This window comes from Pleurodeles waltl, chromosome 4_2, assembly GCF_031143425.1.
Source record: "Pleurodeles waltl isolate 20211129_DDA chromosome 4_2, aPleWal1.hap1.20221129, whole genome shotgun sequence".
NCBI classification, from domain to species: domain Eukaryota; kingdom Metazoa; phylum Chordata; class Amphibia; order Caudata; family Salamandridae; genus Pleurodeles; species Pleurodeles waltl.
This window is the reverse complement of record NC_090443.1, coordinates 482466562-482490711: the sequence shown is the minus strand read 5'-3', so window position 1 is coordinate 482490711 and position 24150 is coordinate 482466562. Positions and strand designations below refer to the sequence as shown.

The 24150-nt window shown below is 46.0% G+C and overlaps 1 protein-coding gene across 6 annotated transcripts in view; it reads right to left on the bottom strand.

Annotated features, from left to right (window-relative positions):
• BEST2 (bestrophin 2) overlaps positions 1-23929 on the bottom strand; it is a 75691-nt gene extending 51762 nt beyond the window's left edge. The window contains exons 1-3 of one of the 6 annotated variants that reach the window (XM_069231849.1): positions 23838-23929; positions 14303-14484; positions 13974-14068 (exon numbers count right to left, since the gene is read on the bottom strand). In XM_069231849.1, the coding sequence (XP_069087950.1) occupies positions 13974-14068; positions 14303-14454 (247 nt within the window). In that variant the 5' untranslated portion in view covers positions 14455-14484; positions 23838-23929. Of the gene's footprint in view, positions 1-13973; positions 14069-14302; positions 14485-14813; positions 14906-21291; positions 21362-21438; positions 21473-22077; positions 22275-22675; positions 23119-23837 lie in introns of those variants that run through there. The other 5 variants (XM_069231847.1, XM_069231848.1, XM_069231850.1 and 2 more) reach the window with 5 other exon arrangements.
• Positions 23930-24150: the final 221 nt, after the last annotated feature.

The following is a 24150-nucleotide window of genomic DNA, read 5'->3' as shown; positions in this document are numbered from 1 at the left end:
TGCTCCCAAGGGCCTCTGCCTACCTTGGACTCCAGATGGCAGAATCAAGCGGCCACCTGGAGGAGCTCTGGGCACGCCCCTTTCCATTGTCCAGTTTCGTGCCAGAGCAAGGATTGAGGGTACCTGGACTAGTACAAACCAGTTTATGCAAGGATGGCACCAAATGTGCCCTTTAAAGCATTCCTGGGGCTTGTGGAGGCTACCCCTCATAAGTCATGTAACACCTGTTTCCAAAGGGAGAAGGCGTTGCCTCCCTCTCCCAAAGCAAATCCTTTGCTCTGCCTTCCTCTGCTTGAGCAGCCTAAGCAGCCGTAGGGCAGAGACCTGTCTGTGAGGTGGGAGCAGCGCAGGCTGCCCAGAAAGCCCCAGAAGCCTGGTAGGAGCAATGCTGGCGTCCTCTAAGGAGCCCCCAGAGTGCATGGCAACAGTATTGGTGTATAATTCTGACATGTTTGATACCAAACATTAGCAGGTTTGGAGTTAACATTATGTAGCTGGAAACAGATAGTAACCTGTTTCCAGTAAATGGGTAAAATGGCTTCCCTGTACTTACGAAGTCCAGGAAAATGGAGATGGAATTCGTAGGGGCACCCTGCTCATGCAGGTGTGCCCTCACACACAGGTACATGCCCTCTAGGCTAGGAGGGGAGACTTACAGTAACCTGGTGCAGTGACCTGTAGTGAAAGGGTGCATGCACCTTTTCACGCAGGCTGCAATGGCATGCCTGCAGACACATTTTGCATGGGCTCCCATGGGTGGCATAATACTTGCTGCAGTCCATGGGGAACCCCTGGTGCCCCAGTGCCCTGGTTACCTAGGTACCATATACTAGGGACTTACATGAGGGCACCATTATGCCAGTTGTGGGGTGTAGTAAGTCAGGAGCAACCACATTTAGAGGGAGAGAGCACAGTCACTGGATTCTTGGTTAGCAGGATCCCAGTGAACACAGTCAAAACACACTGAAAGCAGGCAACAAGTGGGGGTAACCATGCCAAAAAGAGGGTACTTTCCTACATGTGTTGATTACTGACAAGCCAAAAAACATTCTAGTGACAATTCATCCAAACTTAGGTGATTTTGCTAAGAAAGAAAGAATCTACTGAGGACGCTGAAAGTCTACTTTTTGGAGATGTATCGGTAAAAAGGATATGCAAGTTTGTGTCCACCTTTACAGTGTGGCTAAAGCTCAGGCATCATTAGGCAGCTTCTTCAGAGTGGTTGACAGGGCCCGGAGCAAGGGGACATTTCAGTGGCCATATGTGCAACAAGTCTCAATATCAAAAGCAAGGAAGAGGATCACTCCGGGGTTTCCAATCAGGCACTGTTTTTTTCCACAACTGAGAACAGGTCACACATCTAGGGGAAGACACCAAAAAATGTCTCAAGAAATCAAGGTAGGCACTCAAATGTTTCTGTTCTCCTCTTACCTCCCCCTCAAGAAGTTCGGGAGGCATCTAAAAGAAACTTGAAAGAACGGAGCACATTGACAAAAGATCAGTGGGTCCTCAATACGTTGAAGGACAAAGGTTGGGGTCCTTTAATAAAGCTGAGTGACCTCAGTTGTTTTATAGAGTACAGAAATTCCCGATGGAAGGAATCAGTCTAAAAAATAAAATAAAAAAAAGATCTGAAAGATTCTTACTTTACAATTACAGAGGCGGAAGAAAGTCAGAAAATATGTATTATTCAGGTAGAACAGAGAACTATATCAGTTGGCTTGCCTTCCAATTAGGAACCCCAGCGTTACACCAAGGTTCTGCGGCCAGTGGCAGTGTATCTTTGAGAGAGGGGAGTGCTTATGATTAAGTACCTCAATAATTTCCTGGTTATGTCACAAGATCATCAGGAGATAGGTGATTAATTGCATTTGTTGAATTTTTGGAAGGACTGAATTTTTAATAAACAAAAACATCAATGTTTATTTTAGGGGAGGAGTTGGAATTTTTAAGTATTTGGATGATACAATAGGGCAATCTTGAGTTTGCTTATAAGGAAGGTGAAGAGTATAAAACTGGAAGTAAATTGTCTTTTGGGCAAGAATACGGTGGTCATTTTTCTTCTACAACTTAGGCTGCATTTCTAGGTCCATTATGTTACAGGGCTCTGCAGCGACTGAAGGTGGAGAGCCTGGAAAAGGGTTCATAGGACAGCAATTGGGTTTATTTATCCACGGAAGTAAGAGAAAAGTTAATCTGAAGGTAAAACATTATAGAGGCATGGATTAGCAGTGCAATCTGTGGAATGTCTATGGGATTCATTTTGGAAACAGGAGTCTGCGTGGTTAGGGGGCTCAGATGGGTCAAAAGAAGAGATTGTATCTGAAGGAGAAAGGTCCTCACATCAATTGCTGAAGAAGAAAGCAGGTTATTTTGCTCTCAAGAGATTAGAATTAGAAGCAGTTGAATTGTTTTGTTGAAAAAGGAACAATGTTTCTGTGTTGCAGATCATAAACTGTCTGGATGGAGGTTTGTCACACAACTGGACGGTGGTAGCCAAGGACTTGTGGTGTTTTGGTTGGAGCACAGTATAGAGCTGAGAGCAGAAAACCTTCCAGGTACGAGCAACTATGTAGTGGATTGGAATTCAAGATTTTTAAGAGGATTACAGTGATTGAAGTCTAGATCAATACATTTTTCATACGCTGCAGCAACAATGGGTTCACCCCACTTTCGATGTGCTATGATCTAGGATAAAACCGTTTTGCCCCTACCCAGAACATAAAACGTTCTTTGTCACACATATTTATGGATCGTGCTTTATATATTGATAATCAGAATAAGTTTCTAAGACCTTTGTTTTTAAAATAAGGACAACCAAATACTGAAGGCAATAGAGCTTCTGTCTGAAATGCACTATTTAGATGTGGCAGGAGGAACTGCTCCTTTCCATGTTCTATCAGACATAGTTTTACAGATGGGCTACAGTGAGGTGAGGGGCTTATAAGAGAGTTGGGTGGATTTTAAGTTTGTTTTATATTGTAAAAATGTTTTTTAATTGTGTAGAATGTTTTAAGGAATAGCTTCCTAATAAACTTGTTTTCTACCTACCCGAAGAGATTAGGAGTAGTAGCAGTTGAAATGTGTTGTTGTAAATGGACAATGTTTCTGTGTTGCAGGTCGTAAACTGTCTGGATGGAAGCATGTTGTGCACCCGGACGGTGGTAGCCAAGGGCTTGTGGTGTTTTGGTTGGAGCGCCTTATAGAGCTGAGAGCACAAAATCTTCCAGGTACGAGCAACTATGTAGTGGATTGGAATTCAAGATTTTTAAGGGATTATAGTGATTGAAGTCTTGATCAAGACGTTTTTCATATGCCGCAGCAACAATGGGTTCCTTTAGAAATAGATATTTTTGCTTCTCGGTTAATGGGGCAGTAGAAGGGATTCTACAGTTGGAATCCCAATCCGGAAGTGGTGGTTGCAGTTCAATGCACTGATATAATCTGATGTGCTCATATGAAACTGTTCTGCGTGTTAATGAAATAAACTTTTTGAATTTTAAAGATACTTTACCATATGTTTGTTTATATTTTTTCCGCAAGATGTCTTTAAAATGAAGATATTTCTAAACTTAAATGGTGCAGGACACCCTAATTACTCCATTTCTTTAACTTTAATTAGCCTTCAAATAAATGTTTGGCTGTTTATTTAAGACTGTTTTGATTTTAGTGCTCAATCCAGTAAACTAAAGCCCAATGCTGCAGTTGGGGGTCGGGGTGCATGTAATGGTCAGGGGGACTGCATGTGACCCCCGGGCCATGTTTTACTTTAACTATCACTTGGGTTATGTTCAGATGTTTGATTTTCTGTTTTAGAGTTTTTCTGCACAACCATTGAAATCTTCTGAACAGATCCATCGAGTAAGATGACTGCCGTGTCTGGGTTATGAGGAAAGTAGTATTCTAGTTTGGGAATTTTGCTGTCAGTTTCTTTGAATAGCTGCACTGGCACCCAATAAAAGACATACATAATGCTAGACTCCTTGCCTTTGATGAACACAACCTCTTGGAGTATCTACACTCTCTTACTTCCAAAATACTATACATTCGTTAAAAAATAGTAAATCTACAATTTCAAACAACAGTTTCTGAAGCAGAGTATATTTTTTCAAAATCTGCTGATCTTTTTGGATTATATTATGCAATTCACAGTGAAATGAAGTCCATTTTATGCACAAGACAACAGATTTCTTACTGAAATTTCAGAATTGTCCAAAAGAACAGGGATGGCTAATGTGTACCATGGCTAGCTCTTGCCTCTATAAAAATATTCCATAACAACAGTGCTCAGAGAGTATTGCATTTGTATTATTGAATACTGTTAGAAATGGGGTTTTTGGTTGGCAGTCAGGTTGCCCTCTGTCCAAACAAGAACCCTCACTCTAGTCAGGGTAAGTCACACACAATCCAAAATCAGCCTGTGCTCACCCTCTGGTAGCTTGGCACGAGCAGTCAGGCTTAACTTAGAAGGCAATGTGTAAAGCATTTGTGCAATAAATCATACAACACCATAGCATAACACCACAAAAATACACCACACAGTGTTTAGAAAAATATATAATATTTATCTGGGTATCTTCTGGTCAAAACGATCAAAGTTGCAATACGAATTTGTAAAGATATCACTGAAAAGTGATATAAAGTGTCTTAAGTCTTTAGAAAGTAAACAAAGTCTCTTTCAAACACAAAGTACCTGGTTTCTGGTGGAAAATCTCCTCAGAGGGCCACAGGAGAAGAGGTACGTGGAAAACTGGTGTGTGCGTCGATTTCTCCTCAGCACACACGGACTTGCATCGTTATTTTCCACGCGGGGAGTCGTGCGTCGTTTTCCGGCGCGCGTCCAGTCTCTTACTGTGGTTTGCGGGGAGTACCAGATGTCCCGGGTCTGTGCGTGGATTTTCCTGCTTGTTTTCCGGCTGCGCGTCGTTCTGCGGGGCTGCGCGTCGAAGTTTCGATCTCACGGCAGGCGTCGCGTCGATTTCTCCTGCGGAGTCGGGCGGCGTTGTCCTTGCGAGGCCGTGCGCAGTCGTCACGTCGATTTCTCCTGGGAAGTCGGGCGGCGTTGTCCTTGCGAGGCCATGCGTCAAAGTTTCGGTCGTCCCGAAGACGTTGCGTCGATCAGCGTCTGTGTGCGGCGTTTTTCTTGCCGCTGAACAAGCTGTGCGTCGAAAAGTTCGGCGCACGGAGCGTCCAAGAGGAAGAGAGAAGTCTTTTTGGTCCTGAGACTTCAGGGAACAGGAGGCAAGCTCTATCCAAGCCCTATCCAAGCCCTTGGAGAGCACTTTTACAGCCAGACAAGAGTTCAGCAAGGCAGCAGGCCAACAGCAAGGCAGCAGTCCTTTGTAGAAAAGCAGACAGGTGAGTCCTTTGAGCAGCCAGGCAGTTCTTCTTGGCAGGATGTAGTTTCTGGTTCAGGTTTCTTCTCCAGCAAGTGTCTCATGAGATAGGGCAGAGGCCCCGTTTTATACTAAGTTGTGCCTTTGAAGTGGGGGTGACTTCAAAGAGTGTCTTAGAAATGCACCAAGCCCCCTTTCAGTTCAATCCTGTCTGCCAGAGTCCCAGTAGGGGGTGTGGCAGTCCTTTGTGTGAGGGCAGGCCCTCCACCCTCCCAGCCCAGGGAGACCCATTCAAAATGCAGATGTATGCAAGTGAGGCTGAGTACCCTGTGTTTGGGGTGTGTCTGAGTGAATGCACAAGGAGCTGTCAACTAAACCTAGCCAGACGTGGATTGAAGGGCACAACAAGGTTTTAGTGCAAAGAAATGCTCACTTTCTAAAAGTGGCATTTCTAGAATAGTAATATTAAATCCGACTTCACCAGTCAGCAGGATTTTATATTACCATTCTGGCCATACTAAATATGACCTTCCTGCTCCTTTCAGATCAGCAGCTGCCACTTCAACAATGTATGAGAGCAGCCCCAATGTTAGCCTATGAAGGGAGCAGGCCTCACAGTAGTGTAAAAATGAATTTAGGAGCTTTACACTAACAGGACATATAACCTTACAAGTACATGTCCTGCCTTTTACCCACACAGCCCCCTGCTCTAGGGGTTACCTAGGGCACACATTAGGGGTGACTTATGTATAGAAAAAGGGGAGTTCTAGGCTTGGCCAGTACCTTTAAATGCCAAGTCGAAGTGGCAGTGTAACTGAACACACAGGCCTTGCAATTGCAGGCCTGAGACAAGGTTAAGGGGCTACTGAGGTGGGTGGCACACCCAGTGCTGCAGGCCCACTAGTAGCATTTAATCTACCTGCCCTAGGCACATGTAGTGCACTCTACCAGGGACTTACAAGTAAATTAAATCGTCAATCATGGATAAACCAATCAGTAGTACAATTTACACAGAGAGCATATGCACTTTAGCACTGGTTAGCAGTGGTAAAGTGCCCAGAGGTCAAAAGCCAACAACAACAGGTCAGAAAAAAATAGGAGGAAGGAGGCAAAAAGTTTGGGGATGTCCCCGTCAAAAAGCCAGGTCCAACATGACCCCCTACCAGCCTAAAGCCAGGGGAGAACAATCACTATCCTGATGTACTTCCCTGTTTGAGGCGACAGAACAAGGACCCAGGCCTACAACAGCAGGGGCATGCTCCAGTTCTTCGCCTTCCTGACTCCAATTGGATCCCTCTGTCCATACTCTCAGGGCCCACTAAGCCAACCCATGGGGAACCTTTCTCCTTACCTGCGGTTCCCATCTGTGCAGCACCTAACCTTACTTTGCTCACAGATGTATCCCAGGAGCCGGATAGTACCACCATGACCAACACAGTGGTGTTGCCCACTCTACCCCCGGGGTGTGACACTTGTCCCCTCCCCAGGGATAACTCTGTCCACCCGGACAGCAAGCCACAGTGATTACTGACAGCTGCCAGGGATGAGAGCCAGGCCCCAGGCCTCTCAAAGCTCTCCAACCACTGTGGCTGTGGAGAGTGAGGGGCGGTAGCCCCAGGTGCTGGGCACCCTTTAACCACTCTCCCTTCCACCAGGTCAGGGATGACAGCCTGAACCTGGTCCTCCCCTCTGGGGCTCTGTACCCTCCCTCCTGGAGCGGTACCCCCAGAGTCCAACATGGTCAGGGTGCTTACAGAAGTCGCCCTGTACCATTCCTCCACCAGTGCAGGGCTGTTAACCTGCAACTGGCCCTCCAACCTGGGGTGTGTACCTTCTGGTTGGACTAGGGCCCGGGGTGAGGCTTCCCTCCCCCTGCCCTCCCTTCTGGGGTCCAGCACCCTCCAACTAGGAGTGGCCTCCTCAGAAGACAACATGGTAGGGGCACTGTTATCAGTAGCCCCTCCCTCCAGGTCCGGGGGAACACCCTGAACCTGGTCTTCCAGCCCAGGGTCTGTACCCTCAGACTGGATCACTGCCTGGCAAACCAGGACTTTCTGGGAGGCACACCTACCCCCCACCAGGTCAGAGTTTAACCTCTGCACCTGACCATTCAACTCAGAGTCACCACCCTGAAGTTGAACAATTGCCTGGCACACCAGGACTTCCTGGAGGGCACACTGACCCTCCACCAGGTCAGAGTTTATCCCCTGAACCCGGTTATCCAACCCAGAGTCAGCACCCTGAGGTTGGACAACTGCCTGGTACACCAGGACTTTCAGGGAGGCACACCTACCTCCCACCAGGTCAGAGTTTAACCTCTGAGCCTGGTGCCCCAACCCAGGGTCACCACCCTGAGGTTGGGCAATTGCCTGGCACGCCAGGACTTTCTGGGGGGCACACCTACCCCCCACCAGGTCAGAGTTTATCCCCTGAACCTGGTTAGCCAACCCAGAGTCACCACCCTGAGGTTGAACCATTGCCTGGCAGGCCAGGACTTCTTGGGAGGCACATCTACCTCCCACCAGGTCAGAGTTTAACCTCTGAGCCTGGTTCCCCAACCCAGGGTCACCACCCTGAGGTTGGGCAATTGCCCAGCACGCCAGGACTTTCTGGGGGGCACACCTACCCCCCACCAGGTCAGAGTTTAACCTCTGAACCTGGTCATCCAACCCAGAGTCAACACCCTGAGGTTGGACAATTGCCTGGCACAGCAGGACTTCTTGGGAGGCACATCTACCTCCCACCAGGTCAGAGTTTAACCTCTGAACCAGGGTATCCAACCCAGAGTCACCACCCTGAGGTTGAATCTTTGCCTGGCATGCCAGGACTTCCTGGGGGGCACTCTCACCCCCCACAAGGGAGACACGTCCCCAAGGGCCACACAAGAGTCTGGTTGGTGCAGATCTCCCGACCTCTGCCCATCCGGCAGAGTCTGGGTTTCCCCCAAACCAGAAACGGTTTCACCTGGGTCATTCCTGGGGGGGCTCTGCTCTCAGAGCTGTCCCCTGACTCTCAAGGTCCTCCACTGGGGTCTGCAACCCCCTCTCAACCCTATGTCTGGACTTCTGCACCCCCTCACTAGGAGGGGTACTGCCAGACACCAGAACTGTTGGGATGCTGGCTACAGTCAACCCCCCCCCCCCTCCAAGTTCTTCTGACACTGCAGGGATTCCCTCAAAAGGTGGCCCTACGGTACAGGCTAGGCTTCCCTCCTGGTGTTCCCTCATGGAACCCTCTAGGACCTGGGACCTACCTGGGACACTACAATCCTTTCCCACCTCACTCGGTTGGGAACCACCTAGACCACTCCCTTCAGGAGCACCCCCAAATGCCTCTTCAGACTCTCTGGTACTCACCCAGAAGTCTGCCTCCATTGTAAGTTCCCTGGGGTCAGAGAACTCCCACTCCACCTGGTGTTGGCGTAGCTCTGGAAAATAAGGACCAGACATATGCTCTCCAGCAATTACATCATTCTGCCCTTCACATGTATTAACCACAGTACCCTTCACCCAACCACCCAGTAACTCAACCTTGGAAAAGCACTCTACCTCACCCTCCTGAGACTGGTGAGACAGTATCTGTCTGTCCCTGACACTCAACCCATACTCTTCTGGGATGTCTCTACACTCTATATCCAGGACGTCCACCAGGGGGGAACCCTTTTCTCTGTCACTCTCTGCTAGAGTCAGTAAAGTGTCCCTCCCCCCAGTAGGAATACGACTCCCTGTGCCAGTTCCCCAATCCTTCTCAGGGACCCTGTGCATAACGGGAACTACCTCATACCCTTGAACCGCCTGGGGTGTGTCAACTCCCTTCTTCAAGTTGGGCACCACATCTCTGGGCTTGTGCCCTTCTTCAGCAGTACCGGATGCAAGATTTTTGCTGCCACCATCTGAACTGGACTCAGCCCTTCCGGCCTCCAGTTTCAGCTCTTTATAGCTCAGCTCTTGAGCTGCAATCTTTTCTTCTTCCAGGGCTAAGAGTCTTTTTGCCTCAACCCTTGCAAGATACTCCTCTAATTGTTGCTCCTGTCGCCTTTGACGTCTGAGCCATTCATCTATTTCTGGGTCACTGTCCTCATCTGAGTAGTCTTCCTCCTCATGTGCGTAGTCCTCCTCCTCATCTGAGGGGTACTTAGTCATTTGGTTTCTTGCTGCCTCTCTCTCTGCCCACCTTTCCTCCCCCCAGACTATGTAGTTATGTAGCATCTCTGCCTTAGTAGATCTCCTTGCTACAGGAAGGCCCCATTTTCTGCAAAGCTTCCTTAGGTCAGCCTTAGTGAGGTGGTCAGTACGAACAAAGAATGAGTAGGTACACAATCCCATTCTGATAAGATCTTATCAGCAAAAGCCAAAATCCAAAGTCCAAAATATCAATAGTATATCCAGGAGGACATCAGAGAATCAAAAGCCAAAAAAGATGAAAAATCAAGTTGATCTTCAACTGTGGGTAGGTAGTGAAATACTTAGCTACTGTATGTCACTGCACAAACACAAGTCCTATCCTCACCGCTGATCACCAATGTTAGAAATTGGGTTTTTGGTTGGCAGTCAGGTTGCCCTCTGTCCAAGCAAGAACCCTCACTCTAGTCAGGGTAAGTCACACACAATCCAAAATCAGCCTGTGCTCACCCTCCGGTAGCTTGGCACGAGCAGTCAGGCTTAACTTAGAAGGCAATGTGTAAAGCATTTGTGCAATAAATCATACAACACCATAGCATAACACCACAAAAATACACCACACAGTGTTCAGAAAAATATATAATATTTATCTGGGTATCTTCAGGTCAAAACAATCAAAGTTGCAATACGAATTTGTAAAGATATCACTGAAAAGTGATATAAAGTATCTTAAGTCTTTAGAAAGTAAACAAAGTCTCTTTCAAACACAAAGTACCTGGTTTCTGGTGGAAAATCTCCTCAGAGGGCCACAGGAGAAGAGGTACGTGGAAAACTGGTGTGTGCGTCGATTTCTCCTCAGCACACACGGACTTGCGTCGTTATTTTCCACGCGGGGAGTCTTGCGTCGTTTTCCGGCACGCATCCAGTCTCTTACTGTGGTTTGCGGGGAGTACCAGATGTCCCGGGTCTGTGCGTGGATTTTCCTGCTTGTTTTCCAGCTGCGCGTCATTCTGCGGGGCTGCGCGTCGAAGTTTCGATCTCACGGCAGGCGTTGCGTCGATTTCTCCTGCGGAGTCGGGCGGCGTTGTCCTTGCGAGGCCGTGCGTCAAAGTTTTGATCTCACGGCAGGCGTCGCGTCGATTTCTCCCGGGAAGTCGGGTGGCGTTGTCCTTGCGAGGCCGTGCGTCAAAGTTTCGATCTCACAGCAGGCGTCGCGTCGATTTCTCCCGGGAAGTCGGGTGGCGTTGTCCTTGCGAGGCCGTGCGTCAAAGTTTCGATCTCACGGCAGGCGTCGCGTCGATTTCTCCCGGGAAGTCGGGTGGCGTTGTCCTTGCGAGGCCGTGCGTCAAAGTTTCGGTCGTCCTGAAGACGTTGCGTCGATCAGCGTCGGTGTGCGGCGTTTTTCTTGCCGCGGAACAAGCTGTGCGTCGAAAAGTTCGGCGCACGGAGCGTCCAAGAGGAAGAGAGAAGTCTTTTTGGTCCTGAGACTTCAGGGAACAGGAGGCAAGCTCTCTCCAAGCCCTTGGAGAGCACTTTTACAGCCAGACAAGAGTTCAGCAAGGCAGCAGGCCAACAGCAAGGCAGCAGTCCTTTGTAGAAAAGCAGACAGGTGAGTCCTTTGAGCAGCCAGGCAGTTCTTCTTGGCAGGATGTAGTTTCTGGTTCAGGTTTCTTCTCCAGCAAGTGTCTCATGAGATAGGGCAGAGGCCCTGTTTTATACTAAGTTGTGCCTTTGAAGTGGGGGTGACTTCAAAGAGTGTCTTAGAAATGCACCAAGCCCCCTTTCAGTTCAATCCTGTCTGCCAGAGTCCCAGTAGGGGGTGTGGCAGTCCTTTGTGTGAGGGCAGGCCCTCCACCCTCCCAGCCCAGGAAGACCCATTCAAAATGCAGATGTATGCAAGTGAGGCTGAGTACCCTGTGTTTGGGGTGTGTCTGAGTGAATGCACAAGGAGCTGTCAACTAAACCTAGCCAGACGTGGATTGAAGGGCACAACAAGGTTTTAGTGCAAAGAAATGCTCACTTTCTAAAAGTGGCATTTCTAGAATAGTAATATTAAATCCGACTTCACCAGTCAGCAGGATTTTATATTACCATTCTGGCCATACTAAATATGACCTTCCTGCTCCTTTCAGATCAGCAGCTGCCACTTCAACAATGTATGAGAGCAGCCCCAATGTTAGCCTATGAAGGGAGCAGGCCTCACAGTAGTGTAAAAACGAATTTAGGAGCTTTACACTACCAGGACATATAACCTTACAAGTACATGTCCTGCCTTTTACCCACACAGCACCCTGCTCTAGGGGTTACCTAGGGCACACATTAGGGGTGACTTATGTATAGAAAAAGGGGAGTTCTAGGCTTGGCCAGTACCTTTAAATGCCAAGTCGAAGTGGCAGTGTAACTGCACACACAGGCCTTGCAATGGCAGGCCTGAGACAAGGTTAATGGGCTACTGAGGTGGGTGGCACAACCAGTGCTGCAGGCCCACTAGTAGCATTTAATCTACCTGCCCTAGGCACATGTAGTGCACTCTACCAGGGACTTACAAGTAAATTAAATAGTCAATCATGGATAACCCAATCAGTAGTACAATTTACACAAAGAGCATATGCACTTTAGCACTGGTTAGCAGTGGTAAAGTGCCCAGAGGTCAAAAGCCAACAACAACAGGTCAGAAAAAATAGGAGGAAGGAGGCAAAAAGTTTGGGGATGTCCCTGTCAAAAAGCCAGGTCCAACAAATACCAATTCAAAAGGTGTGGAAAAAGTCTTTATCTTACAAATATTGCCTATGCAGTACTGATATAAGATGTATTTGAATATTATAATTATGACTACTTGCAATGCACTGAGATATCAATGGGCTCAAATGTTACTCTATGTTTTGCTTGTTTCTTCAGGGATGCATTAGAACAGACACATTTTTCTACAACAAGCTGTTTGGATTACACTCTTATAATTATTATATAAGGCCCAGTGATGCCTTTCTGGTATGATGAGGTACACAAATCGAATTGGAATACCTCATGGAGGAACTAAATTACATTTCTGGAAGAATAAGAATTACAGAAGAAGTAAGGGATATATAAATATGTGTCCTGGATTTTAGGACCAATGGTTATGTGGCAGACTAAAGGATACAGAAAGAACACTGATGAGAATGCTCATTTGCATTTTAATAATGCTCATTTGCATTTCTCCAGTTTTCACCCACAACAGCCACAAAACAAGACATCTACCTTTAAGTCAGATGATTTCACTAAATAGGATTTTACCTGAGAATGATAACCTGAAATAGGAATTGAGAATTACAGAGTGAAACTTTAGAATGATGGGGCTACATAAAAGACACTTTGAAGACTAGCAGAAACAAAAAGGTGAATATTTGAAAACCACTAATTTACTGTCTTAGCAACTTAAATGAAAATAGATTGACATCTTATGAAATATGTGATGTAATATTCAAACAGACCTTTAAGATAAATTGCAATCATTCTAAAAATGTGAAATTTTATGGAACATGAGGACCTGAAATGTTTATTTCCCCATATTTATTAGTCTCACACCAGAATTGTCAAAGTAAACAACAAAAGATTAGTTGAAACTAATAAGAAGGGGACAGATCCTTGTTTACATTGTGTTAATTGCAAAAATATTTTTAAAGGAGAGCATATTTTCGATTCATATGAAGGCAGGAAAAGCTTTGAGTGATTACTTAGCATACAGCACTATAAACCATAGTTATGCTATAACTTTCATTGTAAGAAATATTAGGTGGGTAGGACAGAACGAGCTGTGAACCCAAGAAAGAATAAACACAGGTCTAAAATAAACTTAGATAATATTAAATCATGTATTGCAAGGCAATTTCTTGAGTAAAGACATAATATACATTAAACATGCTGTATGGTCCTACAGACTACACAACCTTCAAGGTGAGTTGGCAACAGAAGGACCCTTATAGTACTAGCACAATGCCCATGGATATTAATATTGCACTCTATCCGCCCACTGGAACTAACTGAGAAACAAAATGTAATGTGCTTTATTTGAGTATTTATGGTTGTTTAAAATTGTATTTATATAACGCTTGCTACACCTGACGAAGCGTCCAAGTAACATTTGAGGTGACACTGGCCCTTTTGAAAACTCCAGAAAACATGAAATGAATTTATGTTAAATAAGATGAGAAAGAGAGAGCACATATGACTGATAATTTTATACAGGAATATTCAGATTGCAACAATGCTTGTTATTACTAGATCGAAGATAAACAGATTATATTTCTACAATAATAATCAATGTCTAAGAGCATTTGAACACATGTCAATTTATGACTATAATAATATAGTATTATGAATATATCGGAATTGTTCTTCCCTTTAGCATGCAATTTAAGATAAATGGAACAATAAAAACTGTAACTGCAAAAGAAATTGAAATCAGACATCTTAAATATGACAACATGTAGGATGTGTCACAGCAGAGTTGACCCCGGCAGGGTACCTGGGCACCTACCGAGCACGAAGGACATGGGTATGAGGTTGGCGTAATTGTCACAGTAGAGGGACAGTTTCTCGAAGTTGCGCTTTTGCTTGTCGGACAAGATGAACCTGTGTCAGTGGGTTAGGGAAATAACAAGAAAGTGCTGGTCAGAGCATCCACATCTCCAAAGAGGATAAAAATAAAAGAAATAAATTCATGCAAAGTTAAAAAAAAACACCACAAGAATAAAATGTGAGAGAGAAGAAATGGCAGAGGAAGTGACTTATCTCGCCAACCTCTTGAATAAAACAACAAACCAATGAACTAGCCCGAAGGACAGGCTGTCTTCTCATGAGTCCTACCTGTACATGAGGCTGAGCAGCAGGTACACCACGAAGAACGCCAGGAACTCTTTGTACAAGAGCTTGTATATGCTACCTCGCCACAACAAGAGCAGCTTGTAGAATCCGCCAAAGCGGGCCTTGGAGACACGTGCAGAGTAGGAGACAGTCATGGCGCCCACTGACTACCGCGTTAACACTAGCTGCCAAACAAAATGCACAAAAACAAAATAAATTCTTGCAACGAAAAGGCAGACTTTCTAAAACAGCAGGTGCGAAAGTGCACCAAAGATATCTACAGAGGCCACAAAAAGAAAAAATGAAGAAAAAATTCATCATGCCACACCACAGATGTTTCTCTCTGCACTGAAATGCGTGCATAGTCCACATTTGCATATATTTTTACAAATAGTAAAAAACGAATTGTTTAAAAATTAACAAAAATTAGAAAGCTTTGTCTTAATACATAACACTAACATGCATAAACGCGCTCCATAGGTTTACCAAAAAGACCCCCTCGAGTGGTGCTCACCTGCACAGGCGCAGGGTCAGATTGTGATCCGGTCTGGCAATGTGTAGCTCAGGGACAAAGGCGTACGCAGATACTTAAAATACCCCCACTTTGAACCAAAGCTCTAATGACATCAAGCAAATGAAGCAAGTCATCACGATCCTCACCCGAAGAGCTCTCTTGTCTCTTCCAACCAAGCATTTATCCATTCATCCTTTCATCCACTCCACCTGCTAATACCCACAATTGCACCTTTACATTCTGTCATCCATTCATTCTATCATTCAGTCTTTTACCAGTTCAGCCATCTGCCCATCTCCAAACATATCCATCAAACCATCTCTCTATCCATTAACTCTTTCACTAATCCATCTCTCTATCCACCGTTTCACATCCATCCATACATCCTTTGTTATCCATCCACTATTTCACTGCATCCAGATAGCCACCCACGGTTTCACTCATCCATCCACCTATCCACCCTTTCACTCATTCATCCATTTCACTCATCCTTTCACTCTTCCACCCACCCTGTCATCCATCCACCCATTTACCCTTTCACTCATCCACTCACTCTTCCATCCATTAGCTCATCCATCAATTAGTTCACTGAACCATCCACCCTTTCACTCATCCATCCACCCACCCACTCTGTTGCTCATCCATCCTTTCAATCATCCATCCAGCCATCCATCTTTTCACTCATGACACCCATATGCTCATCCATCTTTTCACTCATCCATCATTTTGCTGATACATCCATTCACCCTTTCACTCCATCCATCCACGGCTTCCATCTGCCCTTCCTCCCTTTCACTCATCGCATCCATCCACCCTCCCCTTCACTCAGCCATCCATCCTCTCACTCATCGTGTATCCACCCTTTCACTCATCCATCCATCAACTCCCTCTCTCTCATCCAACCATTCTTTTACTCATCCATCTTTCATCCATCCATCTTCCCTTTCACTCATTCATCCATTCTTTCACTCACCCATCCTTACATCCACACTTTCATTCATTTATCCACCAACTCATTGATCCATCATCTCACTCATCTATCCATCCACCCTTTCACTCGTGCATCCATCCATCCTTTCATTCACCTTTGTCTGCCAATGTGCAGACAGAAGAGGCCCATCAAGGGTTTGGCTGTAGCTGCTAAAGTTGGGGATTCACAATACCCTAGAATCATCCTTTCACTCATCCATCCATCCTTTCGTGCATACATCTACCCAACGTTTCATTCAGTCTATCCACCCTTTTACTCCATCCAGCCACCCTTTCACTCATCCATCCACCCTTTCATTCATCATCCTCTTTCATTCATCCATCCTTTCACACATCCATCCTTACATCCACTCTTTCACTCACACACCCATCCATCATTTCACTCACTCAACTCTTTCACATTATTTATAAGACTATGTTTGCCGAGATGCAGACAGAAAAAGCCCATTAAGACTCCCACTGTAGCTGCTAGAGTGGAGGTGTGATGACGCCACTTCTCAGGAACATAAGCCCACATCACATGTGACAGTGGTACAGCCAGTGTATCATGGGCCCTAATGCAAGGAAGGAAATAGGCACCCGGCCTCTGAATAGGAAAACATAGTAATATTCAAGGTTGAGTGGATCCTTCAGGCCCATGGGCCACAGTGCAACTGCACGTGGTGCACTACTGAATGTGCGCCTGAACTGCGAGGCCCTCCCTGGATCATAAACAAGCATTCTTAGACCGGTTTAGGGTTATCACTCCTCATAATGCCTGACCTGGCTATTCGGGCTGGACTGTTCCCATAGGGAGCAGGGTCAAAGTGTGCATGTTGTGCTATGACACACGATGAGTCAGTTTAGGGCGGGGCTATCCAATACCAGTTTATGCAGTCCTGATCTATGCTAGGTTCTGGATTTTATGTATACGTCTGCGTGGTAACTGTATAGCACAAATTGAGCCAAACGCAGCCTGTGTGTCATATTCCAGTTAAAGTTTAAGTGCCATGCTGCACAGGCAATAGAAGGTAGCTCTGCATATGGTTGGGTCCAAACTGGAATGGCATGGTGCACAAAAATAACAATGGATTTAGACCCAGATCTCTGTACTGGGGAGAATGTTTGATATTGTTCAGCATTCCGTCCGTCAATTGTTCTTTTTGCATTTATTGCCCTAAGTGGGACGGGTGTGCTCAGACATGGGTCCCGTGTTTGCCATGCCACTGGAGTCACGCAAGCCTGTCTGATGAGGGGTGATACCCTGAAACCGGTCCCAGGATGCTTGTTTCAGGGCCAGAGAGGACCTGCCTTGTAGTTTGTGCTTGACTGTTCCCATGGGAAGCGGGTCAAGACTGACTTGCATTTGGCTGGGTCCAAACTAGAATGGCATTGTGCGCAAAAAAAACTGATGGATTTAGGCCCAATCTCTGTACAAGGGGTAAATGTTTGACATTGCTCAGCATTCGGTCCATCAACTGTTCTTTTTGCCTTTATCTCTTCATAGCCCCTCTCTCACATGCATTTCATTTGTTTCATGGCGCTTCCCTTACCAGCACAGGATGTTGGATCACTGTACATCACACAGACATACACAGAACCAAATGTGTGTAAATCAGTGTATTCAGTTAGACAAAACAAAAAGGGGACTACAAGGTGCAGAATTCACATGTCATCCATACTGGCAGGCATTTTTTTTTTTTTTTTAGAGACTCAGGATTCAGAACATAGCACAGTGGTTAGGGCTGACTTAACCAGTGCTTAATTTGTGCTTGTTGTTTCTTGTGCGGCGCACCGGCACTTATTTTTGAGAGCCACACTTATTTTTCTGCTTCAGGCATTCACTGTGAGCAAAAGACGCATGTGGAAAAGACGGAGGAAGAGAAAAACTAACAAACGTCACAATGGGAGAAAGCAGAAAGCTGCAGGAGTAAGCTGAAGGGGCAGGGAGTGGCTTTAAACAGATTCAAGAGGCCTGAGATGGCTTCAGGATTTTGCTGCCTCAATATTCTGTGTTCACACATTTAATTGCAGCAGCCCCGAATTTAAGAGGAGAGCTTTGGGCACCGGCACATTATTATTTACAAATTAAGCACTGGACTTAAATAACAATGGATTTCTACCCAAACAAACCCTTTTTGTAAATTTAGGATAACTGACTGGGAAAAACCATAACTTTCTAACCTGTACCATGCAGTCTGCATCAGCTCTTTGATGGCGATTCATAACTCACTGTGGTAGATTTAGATTTTAACTTATGAAAGGATTTATGTGATAGAAGCAGTATCCCACTGAGCATTGCACATGAAGTATGGTTCTGCGATCTGCATAGTACACGTTCTTTACAGCAGGCATATTAACCCTCTGCACTCAGAATCAAAACTCCCACTAGACAAAACTCCTATTTCTCTCCATCCAGTAGGTACATTAATCACCAGAGTTATCTTGGCACTTTTATTCTTGCCTGAAAACTGGTGGATATACAAGTAACTCTGCAGTGCTTTTAAAACTGGTGCACTTCTACAAAAACCAGCTCCCAGTAACGCAAGCGGCCCCCACCCATCCAGCCTCCCGGGAAACATCTGATGCCCTGTACGGCCAGTCGGCCCATGGGAGATGCACATACATGCCCACTAGGTACATGATGTGACCATATATCCCAAATTAATAACGTGACAGGACCATACATCACTTGAATGGTGTGCTTGCTGTGCTAGGACACAGGATGAGTCGGTTTAGGGTGGGGCTATCCCATACCAGTCTATGCAGGCCAGATCTATGTTAGGTTCCGGAATTTATGTACAAGTCTGTGTGGTAACTGTATAGCACAAATCGAGCCAAATGCAACGTGTGTCAGACTCCAGTTAAAGGTTAAGTGCCATGCTGCATGGCTGATAGGAGGTGGGTTAACCGTTGTTGTCCCCACTGCAGGAAGAGGGGCACGAACGTCTGTGTGTTGTAAAAATGTTTAATATGATTGGACAAGAAACTAAAAGGACGGGCTTGAGGTCAGCATTGGGAATGTTCTGGTGAGTGGAGTAGGGCTAAAGTTGCCTGGAAGGTAGGGGTTGTGCTTCTGCATACACACCACACACACACACAAACCCTTGAGCTAGCTTAGAAGACCCCCTTCACCCACATGGGTTGGAACAGGGCCTGCTCTGTCTAAGAGATGGACATGTAGCCCGGACCCCCTGGGCGGATCATTAATGGCCCAGGAGGAAGAGTAAGAGTGAGGCAGCGTGTGCTCCCAGCCTCGCCTGGTAGTCCGGATAGGAGACCCTAGAAATGAACAGTTCGTGGCCAACATGCTGTCACAACCAATCCTCCAGGTACGCTGGAGTATTCGTGCAGGCCATTACTTTAGTCCCGAGAGGACACTGACTACTACAGACCGGACACATGATAGACGTAGCAACTAAAGACCCCTGGCAAGGACGCCTGGTGTCTTGTTTAGTGAGAAGCGCCTATATTAGGACACTTGTAGTAGTAGTAGTAGTATATAAATTCTTTATTTGGTTTAAAACCTTAAAAAGTATAAAACATAATGGACTATACAATAGTTTAATAAAATTATCTATTGCATAATACATTCCCATACAATATTCTTGATTCATTCCAGTTCATGTTTACCATGACCTCCTTACATAATTCAAGTGATTATTCTAACCTCAAATACAAATTTCATTTTCCTACTAATTTTACAAAGTGCATTGTGCATACTCACTTAACCCGCTTATAATTCTGATGAGCCTTGGGATCTTATAATTTCCATGGGGGGCAAATTCTAAATAAAGTGACACCGCATTTTTCTTTAAACCTCATTATAGCAAGACAAATGTTCGATGTTACAATCAATCAACATAATTTTTAAAACAATCAATTTGTAGACTCTTCATTCATCTGAGAAAGTACAATCTCTTGTTCAACTCCACTTCTTACACTTTACGGGACCCTATAAGTCCAGTTAAAACCCCTTGTAATCCAATTAAAAATCAGGCTAGCATGCACGTTACATTCAAAAATCTCCTATCTACTAGTAACTTAAGCGCTAGATCCCGATTTATAATATTATATTCCTTAAAAATTGGTTTTAAAAACTTCTTACGCACTTCTAAAAACTAATGACAATCCAAAAGTATATGTTGAGTGCTACATTTCTGTTGTAAGCCACATGTGCAGAGGCCCTGGACATCCTTAAGAATAGCTTTTGCTTTAAGGTCCATATAACCCTGGTTTAACCAGATTCTAGACTGTAACTAGTCTTGGGTTGGGTAGGGCCTCTCTCTAGGGATTCCTCCATCCACCTACCAAAAACTGGGTGAAAATTTTACATTCAAGGTACTTCAGATCTACTTCTCTTGCCCTTTTTAGGACACTTGTAACAGGCCAGGCTCTTGAGACATATATTATTTTGGTTCCATAAAACAAAACAAAAAGCCCAAACGCACCTTCAGCTCTTATCTGTGTGTACACACAAAACAACAGGTTATGAAACATTTGTATTTCTATAGTGTACCATGGACTAATTTCACACCTTGACAAGTTCCTTGCGCCCGCCAGCTGCGGTGGTCGTGTGCCAGGGATGAAAGAGGGTGACTGCTCCTTCACTCCTTCCGCCCCAAGCAAATGCCCGGGCATGCCAGGGTAAAGGACCTGCCATGCCCAGTAACGTGGAGCCGCCTCGTAGTCCTGCACCAGTGGGGCTGATCCCCACCCTGGTGCAACCCACTCGACAGATAGTTGGCCACACGTTGCCCAGAGGTCCCTGACCAGTTCCTCGGGCCTTGGCGCTGCCATCAGTGTTACACTCGGAGGGATTCTGAAAAACGCAAGCGTCACACGAACACGTCAGAGCGCTTTGCTCTGAGTAGAGCCAATGGACTTTGAAAGAAATACATCAAGATAGTTGCAAATTCACACTAGAAAATACACGTTGGAATTTACGGGGTTCATCAAGATAAGATACTTGGACTAAGAAGCCGTACAGAGTTTCTGGGCGCATTTTATCAGGTTCCCAGTAGCGTGCGCAAAAAGCACACCCAAGTATCTGATCCTACACTCCTGCCTCAGGTGATCTGAAAATCTATTCTGGGCGCTACTCAAGATACCGGCGGAGGAACCCCATAATTCTCCCCTTCTCAACAGACCCGCACAAGGACCAACGTGGTCTGCTGCACCTCCCGAAAAGAATTTGAACTCTTATCTATAGACCCTACCTGAGATATTCCTCTCACCCCATGATCCCTCACTTAGGGACAAGCCAACTGGCCAACCAAACACGTCCTTCTCTCTTCCCTCTGGGGTACGCCAAAGAGTCATCTGGAAAAGAAATATCCAAGTCCTCTATCTAGGAATCCTCTCAGGACCCCTGAGGATGTGCCTAACTAGAAGCGGCTCTACGGGCAGGGAGGGGGTATTTAAATTCAGAAATCCGAGTCTCAGACTCACGCTTTTAAAGAGCTTCGCACCCCCGATTTCATGAACCCCACCCCAATTCAGACATTACCCATATACTGATCTTCTCGGCGCTACTCTCCCGCTGTCAAACGCCTTTTAATGGCCTCAGTACAGGTCTCAAGTTTTCCGTGTCACTGTCTGTGCAGCTGGACCAGTCACAGGGCCCGATGACAAGTAGGGGCGCTATTTATCTCACCTGCTAAATAACCATATCAAGGCTTCGTTATTTATCCGGTGCGACAAACACAACCTATTACCAGTTTCTGGGGAATAACGTGCGTATTTCGCGCACCAAAATCCATATGATAGGTAGATACGGTATGCTTTCCCCTGTTATGTCAGGTTTGAGATGCCGAAATTCAACCAAAGTGAAGTCATTTAACGCATCCGATACTTATCGGATGCGTAAACAGGTTACCGATGGTTCTGAATTTAACGAGCAACTCCTAAACAGGGCCCGAGCGTTTTACATTGCATCCTGGAACTTGTTGTGTCATCCTTATCGATTTTTAAATTCAGAGCTACAAGCACCTGACTGCTAAAAAAAATCCCCAGGCCAGGGTCCCCAACTCTCTAATGGGCTTTGAAACTTCAGCGTTCTCTACCCCAGGCCTGTCTCCATGGTCTTGCTCTTAAACCACGAATTTCCATCCAACCCCTCCTCTTAAGTCAATGTTTGCCAACATCACCCTATATCGGGTCTTATTTATTCCCCCCCCCCCAACTGAAATCTCCCCCCACCACCCCACCAGCACACTAGCCCTGCTTTCCATTCGGTGCACCTCATACATCGTTCTACCTCTTACTTAACCTCCCCTCCCACATTTCCATTCACCTCGTAGCCCTCTGAATCACTCCTCTCTCCTTCCGCGCCTCACTCTACGGGGCACCGTGTGTGCTCCCCACTCTCGCCCCTCAGGTACAGTCAGCGCGTTTCGGTACCAACACAGTGTTTGCCCCCTCAGCCTTTGCTACTGTTTGTGCTCCCCTCAGGCTCGAGCAGAAATCGCAAGGTTCCCGCGCGGTTAGTTCATTCAGGCCAGGGTATTTGCATTGCATTCTGGGTCTTGTTGTCCCATTTATTCCAGAATGCACAGGTAAAAACCACTAACGGGTCACATACTCGCCCATAGAACGGGTACATCTGAGCGCTCGCTATAAGGTGTACTACCTCGTGCCCTCAGGTAGACTCTGTACACCTCTCTTACTCTGAGCTGTAGGCCGGGCTTCCATTTTGCCCTCAGGTACAAGCTGTGCCCCCACCCCTTACAGACTTACTTTCTCTCTTACCCTCAGGTACAGACTGTGCTCCCCCGTGCCCTCATGTAAAGTCTTTGCACCTCGCTCTAATGTGCAGGCTGGGCTTTGCATTTGTCCCCAGGTAAACCCCCCACCCTTTTCCCCCTCAGGTACCGTCGTAGGTGCCTTCTTACCCTCAAGTACAGACTTCGCTCCTCTCCTCTTGGGTCTGCTGCTCTCTGTTCTGCCTGCACGCTTTTGGAAGCTGCTTCTGCCCCTCTCCTCACCCCTCCCTCCGGGACAGGTTCTTTGTTTTGGGCTAACTAGAGCTCAAGCCCTGCTGAGAGGCTGTTTGCACTGGGGGTTGAGGATGTCCAGTCCCGGGTCGGCACACCTCCACTGCCCCTCGTTAACAGACTGTTTGTCGCAGGCATGACCTTCCCTCTGTAGCAGGAGCCATTTTTCTGGCAGCCACTGCGACTCATTCTCAGACTGCGGCTATCTTTTGCAGGAAGGCTGTGTCCCTCTTTACGTGTGCCTCTAGCATGGCCTGGTTCTCTTTGGCGGGTGCGACTCCTCTGGCCCTCTTTATAAGTGTCTGTTCCTCTTTAAGAGCCACTGTCCCTCTTTGCAGCGCTCTCACGTGTCTGCAGTCCCTGTTTGAGTAGCCAAGGCCACTGGAATCATGCATCGGGGAGGACCAAATTATGCGGCAAGGTTGACTAAACTATGGTGTAGGAAAATGAAAATTGTGAGGTTTGAGCGGCACATTTTGCGATAATATTACTTCCTTATTTTGTCAATTTTATACGTTAACAATGGTCATAGGTTTCAACTTGTTAGTACCAGTTTAATATCCAAATAGGACGATAAGCAATAGAAAACTCCCAATGCGCAATTATCGAAAGGCCTTCCACTGCGAGGCAACAAGTCACCGCGTTTTTATAACTTTCGATCCGTTTGCTCTAGAAACAAAATGTGTGTTTCGTTAAAATCTGTAGATTATGCAGCAGATTCTGGATTACGTGATAAATATAGCAAATCCCCAATTGTGCGGAAATCATACCAGCCAAAAACGCACATAATTCTAATAGCCATTCGAGTAGCTCGCGTGTTCAGTTATTGCCTCACATTATTGGACATGTCGTGCTTTGATTTGAAAATCCTAGACTGGATAAGCCACTCATATGTGGACCTGTGACACGTGGGAGCTCTGCCTCTGACGGGCTTTCTGCCGCAGGGCAGACATTTTCTTATGACTGAACGCAGTTTAGATTTGGCTGTGTGCTGAAATGCAATGCTTTGGTTATCTCGGCCTAAGAACAGCCTCTAAAAAGGATTCAGGGACTGACTGACCTCAAATGTCCCTCTTCCAAGTTTCTGTGCTGAGTGGTGCCAGGGAGAGGTGTGGGGTGCACTGAAATCTTTATTAACAGACTAAATTATCAACCCACGAAGACCACTGGGAGCAGCAGCTCCACCTGCGTTTGAAATAGGCTCATGTGAGATCACGAGAGGGGGTGGGGAGGGGACGAAGGGATGAGGTCCGGGTTCTCTTGCTGCACTAATTGTCTATTAAGTGGAATTTAGCGCGAAAGGGACGGTTCTCGGAAGAAAAAAAAAACATACAAATATATTTTCTAAATCTCACTGAAATGTACCAATGGAT